The sequence below is a fragment of the Pelophylax lessonae genome, assembly GCF_965119305.1.
Source record: "Pelophylax lessonae genome assembly, chromosome: 5".
NCBI classification, from domain to species: domain Eukaryota; kingdom Metazoa; phylum Chordata; class Amphibia; order Anura; family Ranidae; genus Pelophylax; species Pelophylax lessonae.
Window position 1 is genome coordinate 40211552 of NC_138772.1, and position 26751 is coordinate 40238302.

The 26751-nt window shown below is 44.6% G+C and overlaps 1 protein-coding gene across 1 annotated transcript; it reads right to left on the bottom strand.

The window, feature by feature from the left end:
- Window positions 1-130: 130 nt before the first annotated feature.
- Window positions 131-26751, bottom strand: LOC309556636 (uncharacterized protein C7orf78). Its single transcript, XM_082259077.1, has 6 exons — window positions 26635-26751; window positions 18309-18765; window positions 15879-15963; window positions 8294-8436; window positions 3110-3187; window positions 131-350 (listed from the first exon to the last, which is right to left on the bottom strand). The coding sequence occupies exons 2-6, from the start codon at window positions 18753-18755 to the stop codon at window positions 339-341; spliced, it is 765 nt and encodes a 254-aa protein (XP_082115203.1). The 5' UTR covers window positions 18756-18765; window positions 26635-26751; the 3' UTR covers window positions 131-338.

Sequence of the window (26751 nt, forward strand, 5' to 3'; positions counted from 1 at the left end):
ATACTTCATATTTTGCTGCACATAATTGGGTATACTAAGTAAGCACATTTACGCTCTAAGTTCAGTGACCATTTTCTTCTCCTTATTATTATAAGGCCATTTAAATCATTGACCACCAACACATAGACAGAGAGTTCTCACTTCAATATAAGATTCCAAAAACAAATTTAAGTGGACCAGCGCCATAGTCTGGTCCATCCATATAATCTATTATCTCCCTGAATAAATTGTATTCTATGGATCCATTGTATCATCACCCATTGACTTTTCATAGCTGAAGCATTATGTTCTGAAACTTCAAGAAACTTCCTTTAGTCTTGGACCAACTCTCCCTGGTCTTAAGAAAAATTCTGAAAAAAAAAAAGACGTATCATTCATTTGAAAAGCTGAAGTGAAAGTCATTGAGCATCTAACAGTACAGTATCTCAAAGAGGACATTTTTGTGTAGCTTGCAGCCAACAATTTCGTTTTAATGGCTCATCTGGCAAGCCTGGTTAGAGGCATAAGAAATGGGATGTGACTGAATCCATATGGGCTGCTTGTCTCAAAGTTGCTTGCTGGATTCCAAAACCACGGACATTAATATACATGCCCCTCCTTTGCGGATGCAACAGCTTCCACCCTTCTGGGAAGGTTTTCCAAAAGAACCTGTAGGCATCCGTGGAATTTGTGACCATTCAACGAAAAGAACATTTGAGAGGCCTGATGGTACTGATATTGCTCGAGAAGGCCTGGCTCACAATCATCATTCCAATTTATTCCAAAGGTATTCCGTAGGGTGGAATTTAGGGCTTTGTGCAGGATCAGGGCAGCCATCAGAAATTGTGGGGCCCCATACACAACTTAAGGCCTGGGCACCTCATTCCGCAGGGCCCGCCCACTGGCCATCCCACCGAGTCCTTCAGTGCACCCACTTCTATTTTAACTTTTTTACAACTTAATACATGAAAATGAATCTAATCCAGCAAAGAGACATCCCCATATATTCAGCAAATAGACATCTCAATCCAGTAAAGTGACAGCCTTATATATTCATAAAAGAGATATCCCAATCCAGTAAAGAGATGGCCTCATATATTCAGCAAAGACACATCCCAATCCAGTAAAGAGAGGGCTTCATATATTCAGCAAAGACACATCCCAATCCAGTAAAGAGAGGGCCTCGTATATTCAGCGAAGAGACATCCCAATACAGCAAAGAGACAGCCTCATATTTTAAGCAAAGAGACAGTGCAATCCAGCAAAGAGACATCCCTTCAGCTGCATTGACCTACTCTGCAGCCGCCTTGCTTTAGCAATTGCTAGTTACTACAGCAGTAACATCTCGGTCTCGTTGGTTGGGGCCTGGGCGGCCGGGCCCCTCGGAACGCCTGGGCCCCCTACATGTGTATGGGCTGTCCCCCCCCTGATGGCTGCCCTGTGCAGGATACTTGAGTTCCTCCACAGCAAACTCATCAAAATCTGTCTTTATGGAGCAGACTTTGTGTATTTGAACTCACTAGAAAAGTTCGAAAGAAATCCCCGAAATAGATTTATTGGTTGGGATAGTTTGACCACCTGCCTGGTGTTCACTGGTTTCCAGCTGAACTGCTTGTGCCACCAGCCTTTGGTGTTGATTTACTAAAGGCAAAAAGACTGTGCACTCTGCAAGTACAGTTGCTCCAGAGTTTAGTAAATGAAGTAAGGCATCACTTTGCAAAGAATACCCAATCACATGCAAGGGAATAAAAACAGCATTTTTGCTTACACATGATTGGATGATGGAAGTTAGCAGAGCTTCTGCTCATTTACTTAGCTCTGGAGCAGCTGCTCTTTGCAAAGTTTACCTTTAGTAAATCAACCCCTTTGAGTATATTGTATTCCAATTGCAGTGACAAGTACAGTAGTCCAGCTGAAAAGGCAGTGAAGACCTGGAACTTTGTTTCAGGCCACTCAAAAAATAGTTTTGGATGTAGGTTATTTTATGCTGTCTATGCATGTTGTGTTTGAGGGTCACAATTCAACCACTGCTCCATCAAGACTGGAAACATTTGGTTTTGTACACATACATGAATTGGTTTGTTTTTCCAAGACTGACTTTTTAAGAATATCCTGGTGAAAAGGCAAATCAAAGGCTAGAGATGACTGAAATAATTTGTCACATAGTCACGTTTTGCAGTAAATCTGTCCTTCGTTTATTGTGAGCTAGGGTTTGTTGGATATTAAAGCGGAGTTCCGGCCTCAAATACCTTTTTTAACTAAAAATATCCCTATAATACTAATCCATCGCCCTTTACAGAACCACTATTCTCATACTTACAAGGTGTACAGTATTGGATTTTAGTCAAAATCTTACTTTTAAAAACACTGTGTGGGCGCGGCCATCTTGGATATGGGCATCTGAAGCTGCAGTGTAATCTGATGTGTCCTTCTTCCTGATTCCAGGGAGTGTTCTGGGAGTTCTTCCTGATTCCAGCCTCCTGGGAGTGATGACAAACAGCTCCCAGGATGCAATGCAAAGGCGGAAGTGGTGGCCACAGAGGGGGAGAAGGAGGAAGAAGAATCAAAAAATGCCCTGAAAATAAGGTAAGGGACCCCCGAAAAAAATTGAAAATGCCCAATTGTTGATCAGCATAGCAAGCACTCCAGGAATCACTAAAGTTGCAAAATAGGCCGGAACTCCGCTTTAATGATAGTTTTCATTGGTTCACCCCATTTTCAATGCCAAAGTGCTTTGGAACTACTTTTTTTCCAGTTTACTATTACCACTGGGTGAAAAGAAATATTCACCCAAGGGGTAAATAATGCAATTGACTTAGGTGAATGAGCACATTTTCCATTATCCAACTCATGTCTACCAAAGGCATATACTGGCTCCTGTAAGTCCTGGTGGTGCAGTAAATGTATGATATTGGTTTGGGAACATCCTCACAAAATGTTTTTCTTTGACCTCTAGTGCTGAGATAGTAAAGGGTCATTGAATGTCTTTTCTTGGCCTGGCCTGCCAGAACATTCTGGAAATTGAATTTCTTTAGCACCTGTGAACCTTTATAGGGGGGAATGCTTAGAACAACCCCTTAAACCCTCATCAGCTGTCTCCCCATAGACACATATAACGTACATCACTTACTTGCTGGTTACTGGCATTGAACTTTTCTTCAACTCGATCCATGAATGCGCTATGGACACCCCGCTGTCTTCTATGTCTCTAAACACAACATATTATCAGAACATTAAAGATCTGCTGCTTTTAACATGCAAATTTACCTTTATGAGAAAATTGAGAGCTGGCCAACCCTTTTCAGCCTCCAATTGCTTTTTATTGGTCATTGTGACTTCATCAAGAGCCATCATTTAAGGAGAGCATAATGCAGAAATTTCTTCTTAAAGTGGTTGAAAACTGGTGCTACCACTAGGCAAACTAGGCAGCTGCCTAGGGTGCACGTCCGCCTAGGGCGTAGCCACGGCCGCAGGTTTTCCTTCTCCCTGCCATGGCCGGATCTAGAGGGGTGTTGTAGTTTGCTAAGCCCCCCCAGATTTCAATTGGTGCCAGTTTATGCAGTAATAGCCCCTAGTATTGGTGCCAGTTTATGCAGTAATAACCCCTAGTGTTGGTGCCAGTTTATGCAGTAATAGCCCCTAGTATTGGTGCCAGTTTATGCAGTAATAACCCCTAGTAATGGTGCCAGTTTACGCAGTAATAGCTCATAGTATTGGTGCCAGTTTACGAAGTATTAGCACATAGTATTGTGCCAGTTAATGCAATAATAGCTCCTAGTATTGGTGCCAGTTTATGCAGTATTAACCCCTAGTATTGGTGGCAGTCAATGCAGTAATAGCCCCTAGAATTTATGCCAGTTTACGCAGTAATAGCCCTTAGTATTGGTGCCAGTTTATGCAGTAATAACCCCTAGTATTGGTGCCAGTTTACACAGCAATAAAGTCAAATATTGGTGCCAGTTTACGCAGTAATTTAGGCTAGTATTGATTATGCTCTCAGCGCAGAGGAGGTAGGGAAGAATAGTGAGACCTGCCAACCACAGTTATGAAAGTGTAGGCCAGCCGCGATAGTGGCGGCGGTCTTAACACTTTTATCAATTTCATGCTAGCTGGTACTGTTGGTGGGAAACGCTGGCTGGTACTGCTGGTGGGTACTGCTGGCTCCTCTGAGATACCAATGGAGTGCAGCACTGGTGGATGCATGCAGCTGCAGAAGAGAGCAGAGCTGATGTTTCTCGTATTGCTCCTGTGACCTGTCACAGGCGAAGTACATTTGGTATCACTCCGCCTGTGACAGGAGACGGCGCTATATAGGAAGCAACGGCTCCACTTCCTCTAGTGCTAGCCTGCTCCGTTCCTCACAGGGATGCTCAGGGATGGCAGGTCAGGACCCCCACAATCTGGGCTTACCGACCCCCTATCCCAGAGCAGGAGGTGGCCAGGATCCTGTTGGGGGGGCACATAGGGGGGCACAGTATAATGTTGCCCCACCGTGACGCCACTGCTTGCACCTACTTCTATTTACATTGGACTTTTTGATGTTTTGGTCCATCACTTGTTTTCACTACATGCATGGACTTATTATGATTATGTAGCACTATAGTTCATTGATTATTTTCTTTCATTGGATGTTTTTTGATTCAATATTTTCAATGTAGGCTATTTTTCTTCATCGATCACGATCTGGCAATTATATATTCACATTTCTTCATTTAAATTGTATACTTTATATTGTATATATTGATTCAATATTTTCTTCACTTCTTTGAGCTATAATTGTTCGTTTTTTGTACACTCGTGTGAGTTATTTGTTTTCATCTATTGGGATCTCGTATGTTTGCATTCACATTTCTTCATTTATTATATGCACTTACTAGTTTGTTTGAGGCTTAAGAGCTGGTATGTGACAGCACAGAACCAATATTCTATGAATTGGTAATCAAACTGTGTACAGCCCGATCGAAGAGCGATTGTGTGTCATCTGCTGTATGGAGGATCGCTCCACTGACAGGAGAGAGAGCACAGCACAACCCACACCTCTACCTGGTTTCCCACCTGTAAGTTAGGGGTGGGGGAGCTTACAGGCTGGGGGAACTGTACACAATGAAAGGGGGGGGGGTAACAATCATTTGTTCTGAGATGAGACTTTTGTGCAGGGGGGCTAATTGTGTTGGGAAGGGTATTGGGGATGATGGGGGGGGGGGGGTTCGTGCTTGGAGAGGAAATAGGGGGATATTTGCTATGAGTAGGAGGGAGGTTTGAGGGGATATGTGCTAAAAGGGGGAGGGATTTGGGTAAGGTGGGAGGATTGTATGCTGGGACGGGTAATTTGGAGGGGTTTTAGCTAGGGGAGGAATTTGGGGGAATTTATCCTAGGTGGGGGGATTGAAGGAAGACGATTGGTGCTGGGGGTATTTGTGCTAGGATGGCGGATTGGGGGGGGGGTTCTAAGAGAGGGGATTAGGGGGGTTTTGTACTAGGAGGGGGGATTGGGGGGAGATTTCTGCTAGGGGATTGGGGGTATGTTAGTTAGGGGAGGGGATGGGGGGTTGTGTTAGGAGGGGGGATTTGTGCTAGGAGGATGGATTCAGGGGGGGGGGGGAATTGTGCTAGGGTTGAAAATTTGCAAGAAAGAGGATGTGTGCTAGGAGGGGTAGAGTAGAACTACAGGTGAAGTTTTATTTTTTTGGGGGGATACAAGTAGCTGGTTTTGCCTTGGGCACATAATAGTCTAGCACCGGCTCTGCATATACCCAGTGTAGTGATTGGCCTCAGGTGATACACAGAGATTAAAGAGGTTGTAAACCTCCGAAAAAAAAAAAAAAAAAAAAACACCTGAAAGACAAACACATAATGAGCTAGTATGCATCGCATCCTAACTCATTATGAAATACTTACCTTAGAACGAAGCCCCGCAGTGCCGCCCGCTCACCTACCCTCATGGGTGACATGTTCGGTCGCCCTTCTTCCCGGTTTGCGGCATCCGGCCATCTGATTGGCTGGAGCCGTGATGTCGTCACTCGACACAGGAGCCGACGTTCACCGCACAGGGCTCTGAAGGAACGGCACGAGCGGCTGTTCCTATAGAGCGCAGGCGCCAGTGATGTCACTCGCTGCATGCAAGGTAAATATCTCCTAAATGGTGCAAGTTTAGGAGATATTTACAGTACCTATAGGTAAGCCTTATCATAGGCTTACCTATAGGTACAAGTTGCAGAGGAGGATTTACTTCCACTTTAAACAAATCCTTCTATATAAGTTGTACCTGTTTATCTGCAGTATTTTCTTCACTACAACCCTTCAAAGTCCAGAAATTATACAGCTTGCCTGTGCTGTCAGAAAAAAGGGGCAGAGAGCTGAAGTTACACTCAGCAGAGCTCAATGAGGAGAACTCTGAGAGCTGATTGGATGGAAGGGACCCCCATTTACACAGCACACAGGACCAGAACTGTGGCCATCAATCAGCTGGAGGTCCTTCCCCTGTCACCTTTTTTCTCTTGGTGTTTGGAAAACTTGTTCATGCTGATAGCAGAGGAACGAAGCAGCAGACAGAAATTACACTTAGTGCTCTGGATTGAGACAAGTACACACTATGGAGGGATATGCTTTGTTCACATTTCATGTCTGAGGTTTACAACCTGTTTAAAGTGAACTATGAACACCTCCTACATATAGCACTTCCAAGGGAAGGATGACAACTAATTGATGTCACAATGCCCCCTGTCTGGTCTGTATCTGTTGCTGGCTCTGAATGCCCATGAACTTGCAGAAGGTGAGAGGGGCCAGGCTAGCAAAATTTAAAATTGTGCAAAATACAGCATTCCTGGGATTTAGGGTTTGTGAGGCGCTCATAATGCTCGGCAAAGGTACATGTAAACACCTAAGTGCTTCTGCTTCGGAGTTACAACACAGTTTAGGTAGTTGTACATCTCGATGGATATATCCTAATGTGGCATCCGAAATTGTACCTGTTAGTTGTACCTTTATTATGTTTGACAATAGAAAGCAGCTATTTAGCAAGATGTCAGGAATAAAAGGTGAGAATATACTGGGTGCACTGGTTACTGCACATCGAGGGTCTTTGTAGTAACTTATTAACCACTTCCGGACCGCCCGCCGCAGATATACTGCGGCAGGTAGCCCCACCTGTGTGAACCGACATAGGGCTACGTCGGTCGCGCGCCTGCAGCTAGGGGGCGAGCGCACAGTGGGGACTCCGATGCACGGGGCAGGCAGCTCCTTTTGCCGCCTGCCACCCGCGATCGCTTCCCGCTGAGAAAGAAGAACGGTCAGCTGTTGCAAACACATCTGGCCGTTCTTCTCCCTGGAATGTTCATAGAGCCCCTGTGATCCTTCTATATAGGATCACAGGTCTCTGTGATCATTTTACAAGCCACACCCCCATACAGTTAGAAACACACCCTTATGTACACATTTAACCCCTTGATCACCCACTGTGTTAACCCCTTCCCTGCCAGTGTCATTATTACAGTAACAGTGCATATTTTTAGCACTGATTACTGTAGTAATGTCACTGGTCCCCCCAAAAGTGTCAAAAATGTCAGTTAGGGGTCAGATCTGTCCACCGCAATGTCGCAGTCCCGTTAAAAATCGCAAATCGCCGCCATTACTAGTAAAAAAAAAAAATCTTTCCCGTAGTTAGTAGACACGATAACTTTTGTGCAAACCAATTAAAATACGCTTATTGCGATTTTTTTTTTTTACCAAAAATATGTAGTAGGAAACAAATTGCCATAAAATGTTAAACAATTTTGATTTTGAAATTTTTTTTTTTGGGAATGTTCTATAGCAGAATGTGAAAAATATTGTGTTTTTTTCAGAATTGTTGCTCTTTTTTTGTTTATAGAGCAAAAAATAAAAATCGCACAGGTGATCAAATACCACCAAAAGAAAGCTCTATTTGTGGGAAAAAAAAGACATCAATTTTATTTGGGTACAGCATCGCACGACCACGCAATTGTCCATTAAAGTAATGCAATGTTGAATCGCAAAAAATGACCTGGTCATTAGTGGGAAAATCTTCCGGTCCAGAAGTGGTTAAAAAAAAAAAAAAACAAGGTGATCCCCTTAATGCAAAATATGTTATTGCCTACTTGCATGTGACTAAAATCTGATGCAAATGAATCCATCAATAACAAAAATTAGTTTTGCTTGTTTAATTTGATGGTACAATAGTAATATTTGTGATTCTGTTCGCACAGCCTTGTGATCCAGGAAACCCCTGCCACACAGCACCTCCGGGCTTCTTCATGCTTGGAAAAAAAAAATACAAATAAAAATATTATACACTAACCGTATAGGAGGCAGATTTTGGTGGCCAGGGATTTTTCGGTAAAATGAGTTTCCTATCCCATGTAGGATCTGCAGGCTTATGTAACACAAAATGCTTCACCTTGCCTCTCTTCTTTTTTTCTTCTAACGGTGGAAGCTCATATGCTAGAATAAGGACAGTAATACGGTATGTAAGCACGCAAAAAAAAGTATAAGAAAAACTACAAGGCATAGTAAAGTAAAGCTTTTCATTCAAAACAATAAAAATTAAAGGAAACCCATATGCTTATCATTCTACTTTGCCTCTCTACAGTAACTAATGACTATGAATATACCTTACTACATTATATTGTCAAAAGCATTGGGACGCCTTTACACGTAAATGAACTTTAATGGCATCCCAGTCTTAGTCCGTGGGGTTCAATATTGAGTTGGTCCACCCTTTGCAGCTATAACAGCTTCAACTCTTCTGGGAAGGCTGTCCACAAGGTTTAGGAGTGTGTCTATGGGAGTGTTTGACCAATCTTCCAGAAGCGCATTTGTGAGGTCCTTGCTTTGTGCATTGGTCCAAATCATTTGGTGGAGGGGGATTATGGTGTGGGGTTGTTTTCAGGGGTTGGGCTTTGCCCCTTAGTTCCAGTGAAGGGAACTCTTAAGGTGTCAGCATACCAAGACATTTTGGACAATTTCATGCTCCCAACTTTGTGGGAACAGTTTGGGGATGGACCCTTCCTGTTCCAACATGACTGCGCACCAGTGCACAAAGCAAGGTCCATAAAGACATGGATGAGCAAGTTTGAGGTTGAGGAACTTGACTGGCCTGCCTCAACCTGATCAAGTCAAGTCTTGACCTCAAACTGATAGAACACCTTTGGGGTGAATTAGGGCGAAGGCCAGGCCTCCTCGTCCAACATCAGTGCCTGACCTCACAAAACCACTTCAGGAAGAATGGTCAGACACACTCCTAAACCATGTGGACAACCTTCCCAGAAGCTGTTATAGCTGCAAAGGGTTGGCCAACTCAATATTGAACCCTACAGACTAAGACTGGGATGCCATTAAAGTTCACGTGCGTGTAAAGGCAGGTGTCCCAATACTTTTGACCATATAGTGTAGCTGGTAAGGCTGACTAAAGACACTAATCCAACCTGTGTGGGCGAGTTGATGTCAATACCATTTCCTGTATACTGTGTTCACTAAGAAGCCCATTTAAGAGTTTCTAAAAATTATCGACACTCCCCTCTGATACCACCAACTGTGGAAGGGAGTTCCACACCAGTACTGCTATGACAGTAAGGAATTCCCTACACAGGTTAAGGTTAATCACTTTTCTTCTAGCTTCATAGAGTAGCCATGTGTCTAAATAGTTTTCTCTCTATGCTAGAATTACCATTGAGATATATTCATAGATCCTCAAGCCCCCTTAAGTAGCTTTGCTGCCCTTCTCTGGACTCTCTCCCGCTTCAGCAAATCCTTCCTGAGGACTGGTGACCAGAACTGGATGGCATACTCAAGATATGGAAAGACCAGAGTTTTGTGTAGAGTGGTAGAATTACTAGTCTTATTTCTTGAGTTTATACCCTTTTTAATGTTAATATTTTGCTAGCTTTGCTTGCTGCAGCTTGGCATTGCATGCTTTTCCTGAGCTTGTGATCTACTAGGGCCCCCAGATCTTTCTGCATCCTGGATTCCACCAAAGGTTCACCATCCCCCCCCCCCCCCCCCCCCAGTAAGTATCTTGTGTTCATATTTTTAGCCCTTGCCAGTGTTCAGTCTAATTAGTTCAGTATCTTTGACCGTGTTCAGTTGCCTGCCTACTTTTTTATGTTTTGTGTTTGACCTGCCTTATTACAATGTACTTATTTTATCTAACATGCAGTTGCTTGTGACCTATTTTCTGTGTACTGTTGTATAGTCAGCATTTCTCAACCTTTTTTCAGTTGCGGCACCCTTTAAAATTCTGCACAATCATGAGGCGCCCCATTCTAAAATGTAAAAAAAAAATTAAACTAATAGTTTTACACATAGCAGCAACATCCATACACATGGGCCATCCAACATTAGAAGTGAATTATTCCTTCACAATTGCAAACTGGTACTGACTAGTATTCTAGCGCTTCTCTTCCCCTTCAGTGTCTCTTCTTCTACTTGCCAATGTGACCCATGCGCTGATGGACAGGGGAAGAATAAACGAGGATGCTATGCAAGCACCTGTCATTCTCCTTATCAACCAGTGATGTAATTGGTTGTCAGGATGCCAGTGGCTTGACCTGCACGGTGCCCGGGGTTGTAATACTGCAAAGTTAAAACCTGTGGCAATTTGTTGCAATTTATAGGCATTTTGCCAAGGCACCCCTGAAGAACCCAGGAGGCACATTACATCAGGGTGCCACGGCACCCTAGTTGAAAAAGGGTGGTATAGTGGTAGCATGCTAACATTTAAAGTTACACAGGTGTGTTAGTGGGGACCTAGCAGCTAGAAGAGTCGTGGCAAAACAGAGAACCCATCTTATTCAGCAGCTCTTGTGAGGGTAAATGGCCTTCACCCTCGGTTCAAACCATGGTGAATTCTGCTGCCTATATCTGATGCCGGACATCGTCCCCAAGGAACCCCCCCCCCTTCGTTTGCGGAAGTGAAGGACCACCTCCTGCCATTACATGTCTGTTTTTACCCACCTTTGTGAGTAATTTTAATCTACATGTTGTAAAGTAGCTTTTACTGCTACACTTAGTAGGCGCTTGTGGTTTTCTCCTCTCTTGCTTCCTCGACAGTGCCGCTTCCCTCGTCATCACCAGCAGCCACCAGTGTACAGGTACCAGACCAGAAAATGTCCCCCCTTTTTCCAGGAACACCCGTCCACCACTGGACACCCACTGATACTCCTGGATTTATGCCTATTTATGCCCATTTATCCAATATCATTCAACAATTGAATATAGACTGTTCGAGAATATACTGCATGTCTGAACTTGCGCCAATTCCTGTTTTTGCCAAATGTATACTGACTCTGGGCCTGTATCCTGACTCTGCTTCTGTCTTATGTTCCTGTACATTCTCTGCCCGGCTGTTGATGACCTTGTGGCTTGTGTCCTGGCTACGTTCCTGCCTGCTGATCAAGCCTCACTGTGTTGCAGTTCCTGGTTCCTGCCTGTTGCTCCACGGTCATCTGTTTCCTGCAAATCTCAGCTGGCGCTGCCTGATATACTGGCCTTCGTGCCTCTCCGTGTCCTCAACAGGGGAGGACTGGGCCAGGGGGCAGGGGGGCAATTGCCCCCTGGGCCACTCTGATGCCCCGTAAAAAGACTGCATCGCTTCTACCACAGACATGCCTAAAGGATTCCTGATGAAGAGAAGTAAAAAGTCCCCTGCTGCTGGCCTACTGAGTGCGAATTGAAGGCAAGGACAAAGCACAGGCTCCCCCCCCCCCTTCCCCCAGCATTGATGGTGTAAACTGTGTCTGAGCAGAGGCCAGCTCCATGCCCCAATGGAGACTCTTTTGCCCCGGCCAGCCCCAAACGAGCTGTCCCACCTCCCCCCACCAGGTCATTAAGTAGAGAGTATCTGGAGCAGGGTTTCAGCTTGGAATGGGGGTCAGGAGGAGGATTGGGAGAATGGGAAGGGAGGTAAGGGAAAGTGGGAAGGAGGCCGAGTCGCTGCACCATGGGCCTCTGGTTTGTACTTGCCCCCTGGGCCGAAAGTTGCCAGTCTGCCGCTGGTCCTCACACCTCCTGTCATCACTATCAGGGATTTTGGACAGGAGGTGCAAGAGAAGCCCTCTCTACAGTTCGGAATGGGGGTCAGGGCTTCAGCTTGTAATGGGGGTCAGGAGGAGGATTGGGAGAGGGGGAGGGGAGGTAAGGGAAAGTGGGAAGGAGGCCGAGTCGCTGCACCATGGGCCTCTGGTTTGTACTTGCCCCCTGGGCCGAAAGTTGCCAGTCTGCCACTGGTCCTCACACCTCCTGTCATCCCTACCAGGGATGTTGGACAGGAGGTGCAAGAGAAGCCCTCTCTACAGCTCGATCTCAACCAGGTACGTGACCGTAATATTTTAATTGGTCATTTTTAAAATTGATCCTGATTTTAATCACACATTCTCTTTTATTTTGCTGGTAAACCCATATGATTATAATCCACCAGGTATAAAGCTGTTTGCTGCATATTTTCTCTTTGAAAACATCTTCAAGGTGAGACCAAAGGATTAAATAAATAACCCAATTGTAAAAAATTGGTGGAGATATGAATAGTTTAAATTCCATTCAATAATCATGTTATAAACTGTTAATGAACAATTGTTTTATGGTTTCAGCCTTCTATAGGGGATTATAAAAGTCTTTATGATTAAAACTGTTTTTACTGCAAGCTGCTAGTTGCCATGCACTTGTAGAATACGTGCAGAATAGATGCAATATGATATACAGCTGCAAGAAAAAGTATGTGAACCCTCTGGAATGATATGGATTTCTGCACAAATTGGTCATAAAATGTGATCTGATCATCATCTAAGTCACAACAATAGACAATCACAGTCTGCTTAAACTAATAACACACAAATAATGAAATGTTAACACACCATGTAAACATTCACAGTGCAGGTGGAAAAAGTATGTGAACCCTTGGATTTAATGACTGGTTGAACCTCCTTTGGCAGCAATGACTTCAACCAAACCTTTCCTGTAGTTGCAGATCAGACGTGCACAACGGTCAGGAGTAATTCTTGACCATTCCTCTTTACAGAACTGTTTCAGTTCAGCAATATTCTTGGGATGTCTGGTGTGAATCGCTTTCTTGAGGTCATGCCACAGCATCTCAATCAGGTTGAGGTCAGGACTCTGACTGGGCTACTTCAGAAGGCGTATTTTCTTCTGTTTAAGCCATTCTGTTGTTGATTTACTTCTATGCTTTGGGTCATTGTCCTGTTGCAACACCCATCTTCTGTTGAGCTTCAGCTGGTAGACAGATGGCCTTAAGTTCTCCTGCAAAATGTCTTGATAAACTTGAGAATTCATTTTTCCTTTGATGATAGCAATCCGTCCAGGCCCTGACGCAGCAAAGCAGCCCCAAACCATGATGCCCCCACCACCATACTTCACAGTTGGGATGATGTTTTGATGTTGGTGTGCTGTGCCTCTTTTTCGCCAAACAACTCAACTTTGGTTTCATCTGTCCACAGAATATTTTGCTAGTACTGCTGTGGAACATCCAGGTGCTCTTGTGCAAACTGTAAACGTGCAGCGATGTTTTGTTTGGATAGCAGTGGCTTCCTCTGTGGTATCCTCCCATAAAATCCATTCTTGTTTAGTGTTTTACGTCTTGTAGATTCGCTAACAGAGTTGTTAGCATTTGCCAGTGACTTTTGTAAATCTTTAGCTGACACTCTAGGATTCTTCTTCACCTCATTGAGCAGTCTGCGCTGTGCTCTTGCAGTCATCTTTACAGGACGGCTACTCCTAGGGAGAGTAGCAGCAGTGCTGAACTTTCTCCATTTATAGACAATTTGTCTTACCATGGACGGATGAACAGCAAGGCTTTTGGAGATACTTTTATAACCCTTTCCAGCTTTATGCAAGTCAACAATACTTAATCGTAGGTCTTCTGAGAGCTCTTTTGAGCGAGGCATCATTCACATCAGGCAATGCTTCTTGTGAAAAGCAAACCCAGAACTGGTGTGTGTTTTTTATAGGGCAGGGCAGCTGTAACCAACATCTCCAATCTCCTCTCATTGATTGGACTCCAGTTGGCTGACATCTCACTCCAATTAGCTCTTGGAGATGTCATTAGTCAAGGGGTTCACATACTTTTTCCACCTGCACTGTGAATGTTTACATGGTGTGTTCAATAAAAACATGGCAACATTTCATTCTTTGTGTGTTATTAGTTTAAGCAGACTGTGATTGTCTATTGTTGTGACTTAGATGATGATGATCAGATCACATTTTATGACCAATTTGTGCAGAATTCCATATCATTCCAAAGGGTTCACATACTTTTTCTTGCAGCTGTATACTGTTGTTGCACTGATACTGGTATCTGTGTCGATACTAAGCATTTGAGGTACTCATGCACATGCACCGATACCTGAAACCAATATTTTAAGGCTCGGTTCTTTCAGCTGTCAGCTGGATTCCCCCACTGACAGCTGAAAGGTAAAACAAAAAGCTAGCAATTATTAGTTGTTAAGGAGCGGGGGCCGCCATGTCCTTAACAACTGATGGCACATGCAGCTGTCAGTGGGGTTACCCTGTTGACAGCTGAAGTGTTAAAGAAGTTCGGCAATTGGAGCTGTAAAAAAAAAAAAGCAGCCAGACAATGTTTATCAAAAACATTGCTCAGCTTCTGAAACACTAAGATATAAAGAAACATTGTTGCTTTTTGTATGTTTCTGTTTCTTCATCTACAGATCAAAGGGATGAACTTCGATCTGCAGATGAAGTCAGTTTTTCCCCCTACCGACCACCCCACGCAGATTGACTGCGGCAGGGGGGAAGGGCAGCTCGGCTGCGCATAATCATGTACATGTACGTGATTATGTGCATGCGGTCTTGGCGGAGCGCACCACCGGAGTCACGCTCCCGCTGTGATTAGACACAGCGGGAGTCAGGCAGTGGGAGGAGCGGGCTCGATCGCTGCCGGCCTCCAGCAATCTTGGGGGAAACTGACAGGAAATCCGCCTGCCTATGTAAACAAAGCAGGCGGCTCTCCTGTCAGACAGGCACAGTGAGATTGTGTGTCTTAGCTACACTGAATCACCAATCTCTGCAAGCCTTTCACAGAGCCCCACCTCTTAGGTTAGTAAGCACAACTAGGCCCACACTTAACCCCTTGATCACCCCCAGTATTTACCCCTTCCCTGCCAGTGTAATTTATACAGTATTATTTAGCACTGATCACTGTATTGGTATTACTGGTCCCCAAAAAGTGTCACTTAATGTCAGATTTGTCCGCAATGGCGCAGTCCCGCTAAAAACCGCTGATTGCCGCCATTACAAACAAAAAAAGTCCAAAAATCTATCCCATAGTTTGTAAATGCTATAACTTTTGGGCACACCAATTATTATACGCTTTTTTGGGATTTTTTTTTTACCAAAAATATGTAGCAGAATACAAATTGGCCTAAACTGATAAAAAAAATGTGATTTTTTTAAAAAAAATTTATTGGGAATGTTTTATAGCAGAAAGTAGAAACATATTGTGTTTTTTTCAAAATTGTCACACTTTTTTGTTTATAGCGCAAAATCTAAAAACCACACAGGTGATCAAATACCACCAAAAGAAAGCTCTATTTGTGGGGAAAAAAGGGACATCAATTGTATTTGGGTACAGCACCGCGCGACCGCGCAGTTGTTAGTTAAAATAACACAGTGCCGAATCACAAAAAATGGCCTGGTCATTAAGGGGGTAAAACCTTCTGGGGCTGAAGTGGTTAATGCAACCTGTCAAGTAAACTCAGGCTGTAGCTGCTTTCGAAAAATAATTAACTGCAAGACTTTGCACAGCTTTTGTCTCTATGTACGCGGATGATTTAAATTGAAAGTTCAATTGAACATTAAGTAATAGTTTCAGGAGCTCTGCTTCATTCAATCAGTAATATATACCTAGAGATACTTACAGGAGCTTAAGCCTTGCAATTTGAACTTTAGGTTGAACGGATCCCGTGGATAACTTGTAGCAAAATCAAGGATTCCTACTTCATACTGAGGAGGAGAAAAACACAAAATTAGTATGTCTCCATTGTTACTCGTACATTTTGAAACTAATTGCATGTTAAAACCGATTGTACTAAAAAGTACTGGAGTGATCTTGTAAATATCCAGATTCAAAAAGAGAGAGGAAGAGTTACCAAAACTCCTTATCAGTCACTATAGAGAGACAATAAACTGGCCCCCATACCTGGAGGTGCTACAAGACCCCAAAGACAGACCCTGAACCTGTAGAGACTGAGTGCATACAGCCTGGAAATTAAATCAGGATGGTACAGACAGACCTACAAACCCAAGGAGGAGAGTAGACTGTGCCAGAAATGTGACCAATTGGTCCTGTAGGAGGAGGACCACTTCCCACTAGAGGTGCGCATCTTCACTGGCCTCATGATTTGATTTGATTACGATTTTCATATCAAAGATTCGGTTGGGGGCCGCACACTAACGTGCTGCAGCAGCCGCCTCCTGAGGCTACAACATCCAATGAGGGGGGAAGAGCACCAGACGCAGCCAGGCCACCGACGCATTTAATTCCAGCAATGGTACTTCTGTGGACACTTCTGTTAGACATTAATGGCTGTGTATCAAAATTGAATATGTGTAGATCAAAATAAAATATATTCCAGTAGCGCAAAAGGAGAAGATACACACTCTCCACCTACCAAGCAATGAATATATAACTTAATATAACTCAATATAATAATTCAAAGTAATAATCAGTCCCAGTGCAGGAAATCCTGCACAAATAAGTCCACCAAAGCAGCGTAGAATAGATATATATGGATGGCGAAAATCCACACTGATGTATCTCTTGGGGAAATTTGTTGGTGCAGATATATTGGATCACCTCGACCACCACCACTGTGCTCTGAAAGAGCGGGGAAGGCAATGCACACTCACAAACTCCACCAGCCCAGTAACTCTCGTCACTGAGCAAACCAGCCAAATATCCACCACATCCACTAAGGGCTTCGGAGCAGGACCAATGGCATAGGCTCAGTCAGGTACAATAACATGTAAGGAAAGGAATAGAGCTCCACTAGTGTGATAACGTTTGACACTCACTTTATTCCAATAAGCAACATAAAATGCACTCACATGTAATCAGTTGAATATCCGCATAAATGGAGGTGTACACCCATCGGGACCCGTGTCCAGACTCCACGCCGTGGATCGCGCGCCTTCCGGATGTTCAGACTCCTCGTACACTTGGTTAGAGGTTACGCCGCCTGGCCACGCGGCGTAACCTCTGGGGCGTCTGTCATTCTCCCTGATGTAACTGCAGAGACTATACGATCCTGCTATGTAGGATCGTATGTCTCTGTGGTTACATCACAAGCCACGCCCCCCCACAGTTAGAATCACACCCCTAGGGATACATTTAACCCACTGATCACCAATAAAGTTAACCCCTTCCCTGCCAGTGTCATATTTACAGTAACAGTGCATATGTATAGCACTGATTGCTGTAGTAATGTCACTGGTACCCCCAAAAGTGTAAAAAATGCCAATCAAGGGTCCGATCTGTCCGCCGCAATGTCACAGTCCCGCAAAAAAAATCGCAGATCGCCGCCATTACTAGTAAAAAAAAAACAATAAAAATGACATAAATCTTTCCCGTAGTTAGTAAACGCAAAAACTTTTGCGCAAACCAAAAACGCTTATTGTGATTTTTTTTTTACCAAAAATATGTAGCAAAAAACAAATTGGCCTAAAATGTTAAAAAATTTAGATTTTTAAAAATTTTTTTAAATTTCATATAAAAAAAAGTGAAAAATATTGTTATGTTTTCACAATTGTTGCTCTTTTTTTGTTTATAGCGCAAAAAGTAAAAATCGCACAGGTGATCAAATACTACCAAAAGAAAGCTCTGTTTGTGGGAAAAAAAGGACATAAATTTAATTTGGGTACAGCGTCGCACGACCGCGCAATTATCTGTTAAAGTCACGCAGTGCCGAATTGCAAAATAGGCCCTGGTCTTTGAGCAGCCAAATCCTCCAGGGGGTTAAGTGGTTAAATGTGCTGTTGTTGCTAGTGGTAACCCTGGCAGACCCACATCCAGCACAAAGGCTGGAAATCCTGCTGCATACACGTACATATGTCATGTGTAGCCAACATTTCGGACTATGTAGGAACCCTTCCCCAAGGTGATATACTGATGCTTTTATGCAAGGGACCCCGCGTGGCCTTAAAATTGTGGTTAAACATGACGTATGTAACTTTGCACCAATAAAAGTGTATAACATTCACATCAGAGTGCTACTGACGTTTCAACCTTCTAATCAGTATATACAGTAGTTCACATTATGTTCATTGCTTTTGTCACTAAATTGACTTACCTGTCTAAAGTCATGTGGCTTTGGATCTTGGTATCTATCCTTTGGGTAAAAGCCTTTTTTAACACACATAAGGCTGGCCTCGAAGGGACCAATATGTCTAAACTTTGTTAAGAACTTCGTGGGTGGTTTTGTAGGGCGCTGTATGGGGTTCAGGGGACCTGGAATCACTTCCAGCTTATTCCACTGCTTGGTGTCCTTGGTCACATTTTTCTTCTCTTCAATATCAAAGTCCTCGGACCTCCTTGGCAATGGCAGTGACTTGTACAGCCTGACGCTGAAGTCGGGAGGTTTCTTCATCCAGATATTATATTCTGGGATCAGTTTTGGGTTTGTGACATGTTCACTTCTTTCCATTGTCAGTCTTCTATTGGCGCTAAATTTCACTTGTCTGGTAAAGAAATAGCGATTGTCAAGCTCAGATGGAGGTCTCACCTGGGCAGACATCATAGATGATCCCCTAAACAAACAGTTATAAAACAAAGTAAGAAAACACCAAAAATATTATTTCCCAATCATCAGATAACATTTTTTGTTGCTTATAAGTTCATCTCAACCCCTTAACAATTGTCCAGGACATACAGTGCGTAAAACAATTATTTGATCCCCTGCAGATTTTGTAAGTTTGCCCACTAATGAAATAAAGGGTCTATAATTGTTATCATATGAGTATTTTAAATGATAGAGACAGAATATAAACCAAAAATCCAGAAAAAACACATGATACAAATGTTATAAATTGAGTTCAGTGAGAAAAAGAAGTATTTGATATCCAAGCAAAACAATAATACGTGGTGGAGAAACCCTTGTTGGCAAGCACAGAGGTAAGATGTTTCTTGTAGTTGGCTACCGGGTTTGCATACATCTTAGGGGGGATTTTGGTCCACTCTTCTTTGCAGATCTTCTCTAAATCTTTAATGTTTATTTGCTGTCACTTGGCAACTCTAAGTTTAAGCTACCTCCATAAATTTGCTATAGGATTAAGGTCTGGAGACTGACTAGGCCACTCCATGACCTTAATGTGCTTCTTCTTGAGCCACTCCTTTGTTGCCTTGGCGGCATGCTTTGAGTCATTGTTATGCTGGAAGACCATCTACGACCCATCTTCAGTGTTCTGGCTGAGGTAAGAAGGTTCTCATCCAAGATTTTACAATACATGGCCCTGTCCATTGGCTCCTCAATGCGGCAAAGTCATCCTGTACCTTTTGCAGAGAAACAGCTCCAAAGGATAATGTTTCCACCTCCATGCTTGACTGTAGAGTCAATGTTCTTAGGGTCATTAGTGTATTTAATGTCAAAGAGCTCAATTTTGGCCTCTTCTGACCACAGCACTTTCTCCCAATCCTTCTCTGAATCATTTAGATGTTCATTGGCAAACTTCAAACGGGCCTGTACATGCGCATTCTTGAGGAGGGGGACCTTGCGAGCGCTTCAGGATTTCAATCCATGGTGGCGTCCTGTGTTACCAATGGTTTGTTTGGTGACTGTGGTCCCAACTGCCTTGAGATCATTCACAAGCTTCTCCCGTGTAGTTCTGGTCTGATCCCTCACTTTCTCATAATCATCCTTACCCCATGAGGCGAAATCTTGCATGGAGCTCCAGACCGAGGGCGATTGATGGTTATTTTTTTATATTTCTTCCATTTGCGAATATTCACTTCAACAGTTGTCTCCTGCTTACTAAGCTTCTTGCTGATGGTCTTGTAGCCCATTCCAGCCTTGTGCAGGTCTACAGTCTTGTCCCTGATGTCCTTTGACAGCTCTTTGGTTTTGCCCATGATGTTGAGGTTTGAATGGAAGAAAGAGATTCTGTGGACAGGTGTCTTTTATACGCATAATGAATTGTCTTTAGGAGCACCTTCTTAAGTTGGCAGGACTAATTTGTGTACCACATGAGCACATACTGTAGCCAGTCTGTGGGAGCCAGAATTATTGTTGGTTGGTAGGGGATCATTTTATTTGACTCACTGAACAGAAATTCAGTTTATAACATTTGTGTCATGTGTTTTTTGGTTGATATTCTGTCTCTATCATTTAAAACAGCCTTTCTCAACCTTTTCAACACAGAGGAACCCTTAAAATACATGTCTGGTCTCGGGGAACCTCTGCTAAAAATGTTAAAATCTACAACTCGTGACACTTTAGTGTGACAGTCAGTGGGAAGAATGCTCCCTACTCTTGTCATCATTGGGAAGAATTACCCCCCTTACAGATAGCTAAAAGGAACATTGGAAACTTATCTAAGAGGCAGAAATTGCCCATTGCTCAAGGAACCCCTAGCAACCTCAGGAGGAACCCTGGTTGAGAAACCCTGATTTAAAATATACCTATGATAAAAATTACAAACCCTTTATTTTTTTGTAAGTGGGCAAACTTACAAAATTTGCAGGGATCGAATAATTATTTTCCCCATGGTATGTGCAGTAGCAAATAGGTGGACTTCAACTATTGATCAACTGATATCGGTTTTGCGTTGCCAATACCGATACCGATATTTTGGCCAACGCATATCGGTATCGGCCGGTATGCATCGATATTTTTGTACATTTAAAAAAAAATGTTTTTCATTTTTTTTTTCTTCACAGGTACTCTTGTGGAGGGATCTGGGGGTCTAAAAGCTCTTAAAAGCATTCAAAACGCCAAGTATTTTTAATCTGACATCACTTCCTGGTTTTTGCATGGAGACCCGATCAGAGCCAAATGCAGCTTTGATTGGGTCTTCCGCGGCCGTGCAGGCTGGTTGCCCCGCGTCTCCTAGTGGGACGGGAGACCCGGGCGAGCCGTGGAAGGTGGTGGGAGGGGGGAACGTCCCCTCCCGCTCCTTGTAATGACAGCCGAGTGGCTTCTCAGTCGCATCGGTTGTCATTACAAGACAGCCGACCTTCGGCTATGGACGCCGTTACCGGGGTGATGCCTCTAGCTGAAGGCATCACTCCGGTACAAGCACTTTCCCGAAATATCGGCAATATCGGTAACCTCCGGGGCCGATTCCGATATATCGGGGGAAAGTGCATATCGGTCCTCGATATATCGTCTTTGCCGATAATCGGTCAATCCCTAGCTTCAACATCCACACAACGTACATATGTGTTAGTGGGCAGCCAATGTCTATGTGCCGAGAGCACAACGACCGAGCAGTCAAAGACAACACTCGATCAAGATTAAGGTCCCGCTCACACTGCGCAGGGCGGGGACTTACGCTCCCACTTGCGATTTTGTTTGGGAGTTTCTCAAACGATTCCCTGTGTCATGCATAGGGCTGCCCATTCACTTAAATGGGCGGCCCTATGCTCTTTTGTCACCAAAAAGAAGCTCAGGGACCAAATATTGACCCTGAGCCAGGCTCAATTTTATAGACACGTTTTGCTGCGAATCTCGCATGGTGTTTTACTGAGACATAATTGTGCCAAAATCGCACCATGTTTTGGATGCCTTTTAGATTGAATGGCACCGAAACGCGCGTTGCAAGTATTGCCACGATTTGTAATCGCACCGATTCTGCTCATGATTCCTAATCGCTCAAGTGTGAACAAGGACTTAAGATCAGTAGAAGGCGCGAGTGGCTTTCATTACAGCACACTGTGCCATTACATCAGCAATGATAAAGCTCCTAGTGCAACAAGGCTTAGGACAGTGCCAGCGATGCCACAGGTTGGCCATCAACCCAGTCCCAACCCAATCCACATCAGGGAGGGGCGTGCAGTGCGGCGATCGCGGCCACGCAGTATTCCTAGGACACGGCGCGACCCCGAACTTGGTAAAGAGCCAATGACGTGGCTCTTTTCCCATGGGATCGGCTGTGTCCAATCACAACCCGGTCACATGTAAATGAGTTGTCATTTTTCGGCTCTCCTCACCTCACACTGTCAGAGTGTGTGGCGAGGAGAGCCGATCAGCGGCTCCTCCTCTCAGGGGAGTCTAGGAAGGGCCGGAGCTAGACTATTTCACGCCCTAGGCAAGACCAGCTACTTGAGCCCCCCCCCCTCCAAAAAAATAAAATAAAGGAAAGGGGTTAAAAACTCCTCTATGTCATACCCAGTGACCCTGATCTGATGGTTCCTCCATGTTATGCTTTCATACCCAGTGACCCCCCATATTCCTCCATGTCACACCCGGGGACCCTAATGTCCCTCCGTGTCACACCCAGGGACTTTGATGTTTTTCCATGTCACACCCTTGGACCCCAATATTCCTCCATGTCATGCTGTCATACCCATTGACCCTGATGTTCCTCCATGTCACACGCAGGGACCCCCATGTTTCTCCATGTCATGCTGTCATACTCAGTGACCCCAATGTTCTTCTATGTCAGACCCTGATGTTTTTCCATGTCACAGTTGGGGACCCTGATGTTCCTCCATGTCACACCTGGGGACCCTGATGTTCCTCCGTGTCACACTTGGGGACCCCAATCCCCCATGGCACACCCAGGGACCCCAATTTCTCATGGCACACCTGGTGACCCCGAACTCCTGTTACACCCGGTGACCCCTATCCTCCATGTCACACCTGGTGACTCCGATTGCCTTTCATACCAGGGATGCTCCATGTAACACCCAGGGACCCTGATCCCCTGTTCTGGGGACACTAACTGGGCGGTATGAAGAGAGTGGCCCCCACTCTGCCCTCCTTCACAGTGATCCTGCTGATTCCTTCTCCCAGGACGCTTCTCTCCTGGACCACAGTGCTCACCACAGCTCCAACCGGCTCCTGGTGGAGGGAAAAGCAACAGTCAGAGAGCTCCGCTTGTCCTTCATCACCAACCTCCTCAGACCATTCCGGTGCCTTGTCGCTTCTGCCCCAGTAAAGGTTCCGCCCTCCAGTGGCGAGCTAGGGTTCAGCTCTCCTCCGCTCCCTGCTTAATACCTACCCAGGGAAATGAACGGCTACCTACCAGCTCAGTGCAGAGAGTAACTTCCTGCCTGGGGTTAAGGCCGTTCAGCTCCAGCTGAAGTGGATAATCATGCAGGCAGCACTCTCCATTCCTGCCTCTTGGGGCCCCTCCAACAGTGGTGGAAAGCCACTGCCCACCTGGCTTCTTTCTCTGTCCCTTCTTCCTCCCCTACCGCCACCTCTCCCCTCAGCTCACAATAATCATTCATGATGGAGAGAGAGTGCCGACTCCTGGCTGCGCCCCTAGGTGGCAATGCGCCCTAGGCGGCTGCCTAGTTTGCCTAGTGGAAGCACCGGCCCTGAGTCTAGGACAGATAATCAGGGCACTGATCATCATTACAATACAGTAAAATAAATGCACATCAATGACATAAAACATGGTACATCAGTGAACCCAATCAGTGCCAATCAGTGAACCCAATCAGTGCCAATCAGTGACCCCATTTAGTGCCCATTAGTGCCCCCAGTAAGTGCCCATCAGTTCCACCCACCAGTGCCGCCTATTAGTGCCAACCATTGCCGCCCATCAGTGCTGCCCACAGTGCCCATCAGTGCCGCCAATCAGTGCCCACCCATGCCCCCAGTCAGTGCCCACCAGTGCCGCCTATTAGTGCCAACCATTGCTGCCTATCAGTACCCATCAGTGCCGCCTATCAGTGCCCATCAGTGCTGCCAGTCAGTGCCCATCAGTGCAGCCATTCAGTGCCCATTAGTGCCACCACCCAGTGCTGCCTATCAGTGCCGCCAATCAGTGCTAACCAGTGCTGCCTATAAGTACCCATCAGTGCCAGCTATCAGTGTCCATCAGTGCCACTTATCAGTGCCCATCAAAGCCGCCTGTCATTGCCTATCAGTGTTGCATATCAGTGCCACCTATCAGTGCCCATCAGTGTGGCATATTAGTGTCACCTCATCAGTGCCACTGTATCAGTGCCCATAAGTGCCACCTCATCAGTGCCCATCAGTGCAGCCCATTAGTGCCTATCAGTGCTGCCTCATCAGCGCACATCAGTGAAGGAGAAAAATGACTTATTTACAAAATTTTGTGAGAAAAACTTTTTTTTTCAGAATTTTCTGTCTATTTTCTTTTTTTTTTTTGTAAAAAAATAAAAAAACCAGCAGTAATTAAATAGCACCAAAAGAAAGTTCTATTTGTGTGAAAAAAATTATAACATTTTCATATGGGTACAGTGTAGCATGACGGCGCAATTATCATTCAAAGTGTGACAGTGCTGAAAGCTGAAAATTGGCCTGGGCAGGAAGGGGGTGGAAGGGCTCGGTATTAAAGTGGTTAAAATAAATGTAATATATTTTAGAATGGTTTATTTAATTACTGAATTTAGGGCCAGTTCACACTGGTGCGATGTGGGAAACCCTGCGAATCCAGTGTGAGTTCCCGCATCGCACCCGACCCAGAGGCAGCTCACACTGCCCTCAGCGAACGGCTAAGGGTATCAATACAAAGTTAACTACTTCTAGACCGCCCGCCACAGTTTTCCTGCGGCAGGCAGCCCCACCTGCGTGAACCGACGTAGGTCTATGAAGGTCGAGCGCCTGCAGCTAGGGGGCAAGCTCGCGCCGCTGGTGGCACGCTCCCACCCCCATTTGTCAGCGGGGACTCCGATGCACGTGGCTCCAATTGTCGTCTGACAACCGCGATCGTTCCCCGCTGAGAGAGAAGAACGGTCAGCTGTTGTAAACACAGCCAACCGTTCTTCTCTCTGGAATAATCACATGTCTCTGTGATCGTTTCACAAGCCACGCCCCCATACAGTTAGAAACACTTCCCCAAGTACACATTTAACCCCTTGATCGCTTACTGTGTTAACCCCTTCCCTGCCAGTGTCATTATTACAGTAACAGTGCATATTTTTAGCACTGATTACTGTAGTAATGTCACTGGTACCCCCAAAAGTGTCAAAAATATCAGTTAGGGGTCCAATGTTGTAGTCCAGCAAAAATGCGCAGATCGCCGCCATTACTAGTAAAAAAAAATAATAATAAAAATGACATAAATCTTTCCCGTAGTTTGTAGACGCGATAACTTTTGCGCAAACCAATCAAAATCCGCTTATTGCGTATTTATTTTTGTCATTCTCCCCTGTGTAGGAATAGTGATCATACGGTTCTACTATGTATGACTGTTGATCATTGTTTCTACACCTCAAGCCACAGCCAATCACAGTTAGAATCACGCCCCTAGGGACACACTTAACCCCTCCCTCTCAAAAAAAGTTAACCCCTTCACTGCCAGTGTAATTTTACAGTAACAGTGCATATTTATAGCACTGATTACTGCAGTAATGTCACTGGTACCCCCAAAAGTATCAAAAATGTAATTTAAGGGTCCGATCTGTCCGCCGCAATGTCGCAGTACCGCAAAAAAAATCGCAAATCGCCGCCATTACGCGTTTAAAAAAAAACAACAAAAATCTTTCCCTTTGTTAGTAAATGCGATAACTTTTGCGCAAAGCAATCAAAATACGCTTTTTGCGATTTTTTTTTTACCAAACATATGTAGCATAAAACAAATTGGCCGAAAATGTTAAAAAATTTTGATTTTTAAATTTTTTTGGGGGGAATTTCATATAAGAAAATGTGAAAAATATTGTTATTTTTGCAAAATTGACGCTCTTTTTTTGTTTATAGCGCATTAACAAAAAATCGCACAGGTGATCAAATACCACCAAAAGAAAGCTCTGTTTGTGGGAAAAAAAGGACGTCAAATTCATTTAGGTACAGCGTCGCACGACCGCGCAATTGTCCGTTAAATTCACGCAGTGCCGAATCGCAAAATAGGCCCTGGTCAGGAAGGGGGTAAAATCTTCTGGGGCTTAAGTGGTTAAAGTAACGCAGTGCTGGATTGCAAAAAAATGGCCTGGTCATTAAGGGGGCAAATCCTTCCGGTCCAGAACTGGTTATTGACACCCCCAGATCGGTTCACAGATCGCAGTGTGAACTGTGAATTCAGACGTGCGATCCAATTCTGGTGTGGATAAAAAAAGGGTCCTGACTCCTGCATGAGTTTGGTCTGAATGCGATGCGGATTCAGCCATACAGTTCCCATCGCACAGACATTGCTGTGCAGATCACATACGATGTCTCTGCAATGCAAATTTAACCAAACTGTATGGCTGAATTCGCATCGCATTCAGACCAAACTCATGCAGGACCCTTTTTTGCCCACACCAGAATTGGATCGCACGTTCAAATTCACAGTCCGCACTGCAAACTGATCTACATTTGTATTGACACCCTTAGCGGTTCGCTGAGGGCAGTGTGAACTGCCGGCGATTCAGGTGCGATACGGGAACCCGCACTGGATTCGCAGGGTTTCCCGCATCGCACCAGTGTGAACTGGCCTTTAGTGTGAAATATATTGAATGCACACACTTTGCTATTCACATCATAGTAGTAATGTGGTGAAATCTCTTACCTCCCGGGAAATGAATTATTTATCGCTATCCGGGCTTCATTTAGGCTCCAGAGCAGCTGCAGTCAGCTACATATAGAATTCTGATCTGCTGTCAGCCGCCCCGGAGACACCACCGGA

Bases quoted from the DNA above. Each gene is read 5' to 3' on its own strand.
- LOC309556636 (XM_082259077.1), bottom strand. From the start codon at position 18,755: ATGATGTCTGCCCAGGTGAGACCTCCATCTGAGCTTGACAATCGCTAT. The intron at 15,964-18,308 runs GTAAGTCAATTT...TCTCCTCCTCAG, and splicing joins AGCCACATGACTTTAGACAG to TATGAAGTAGGAATCCTTGA. The intron at 8,437-15,878 runs GTAAGTATCTCT...TCCTTATTCTAG, and splicing joins ATTGCAAGGCTTAAGCTCCT to CATATGAGCTTCCACCGTTA.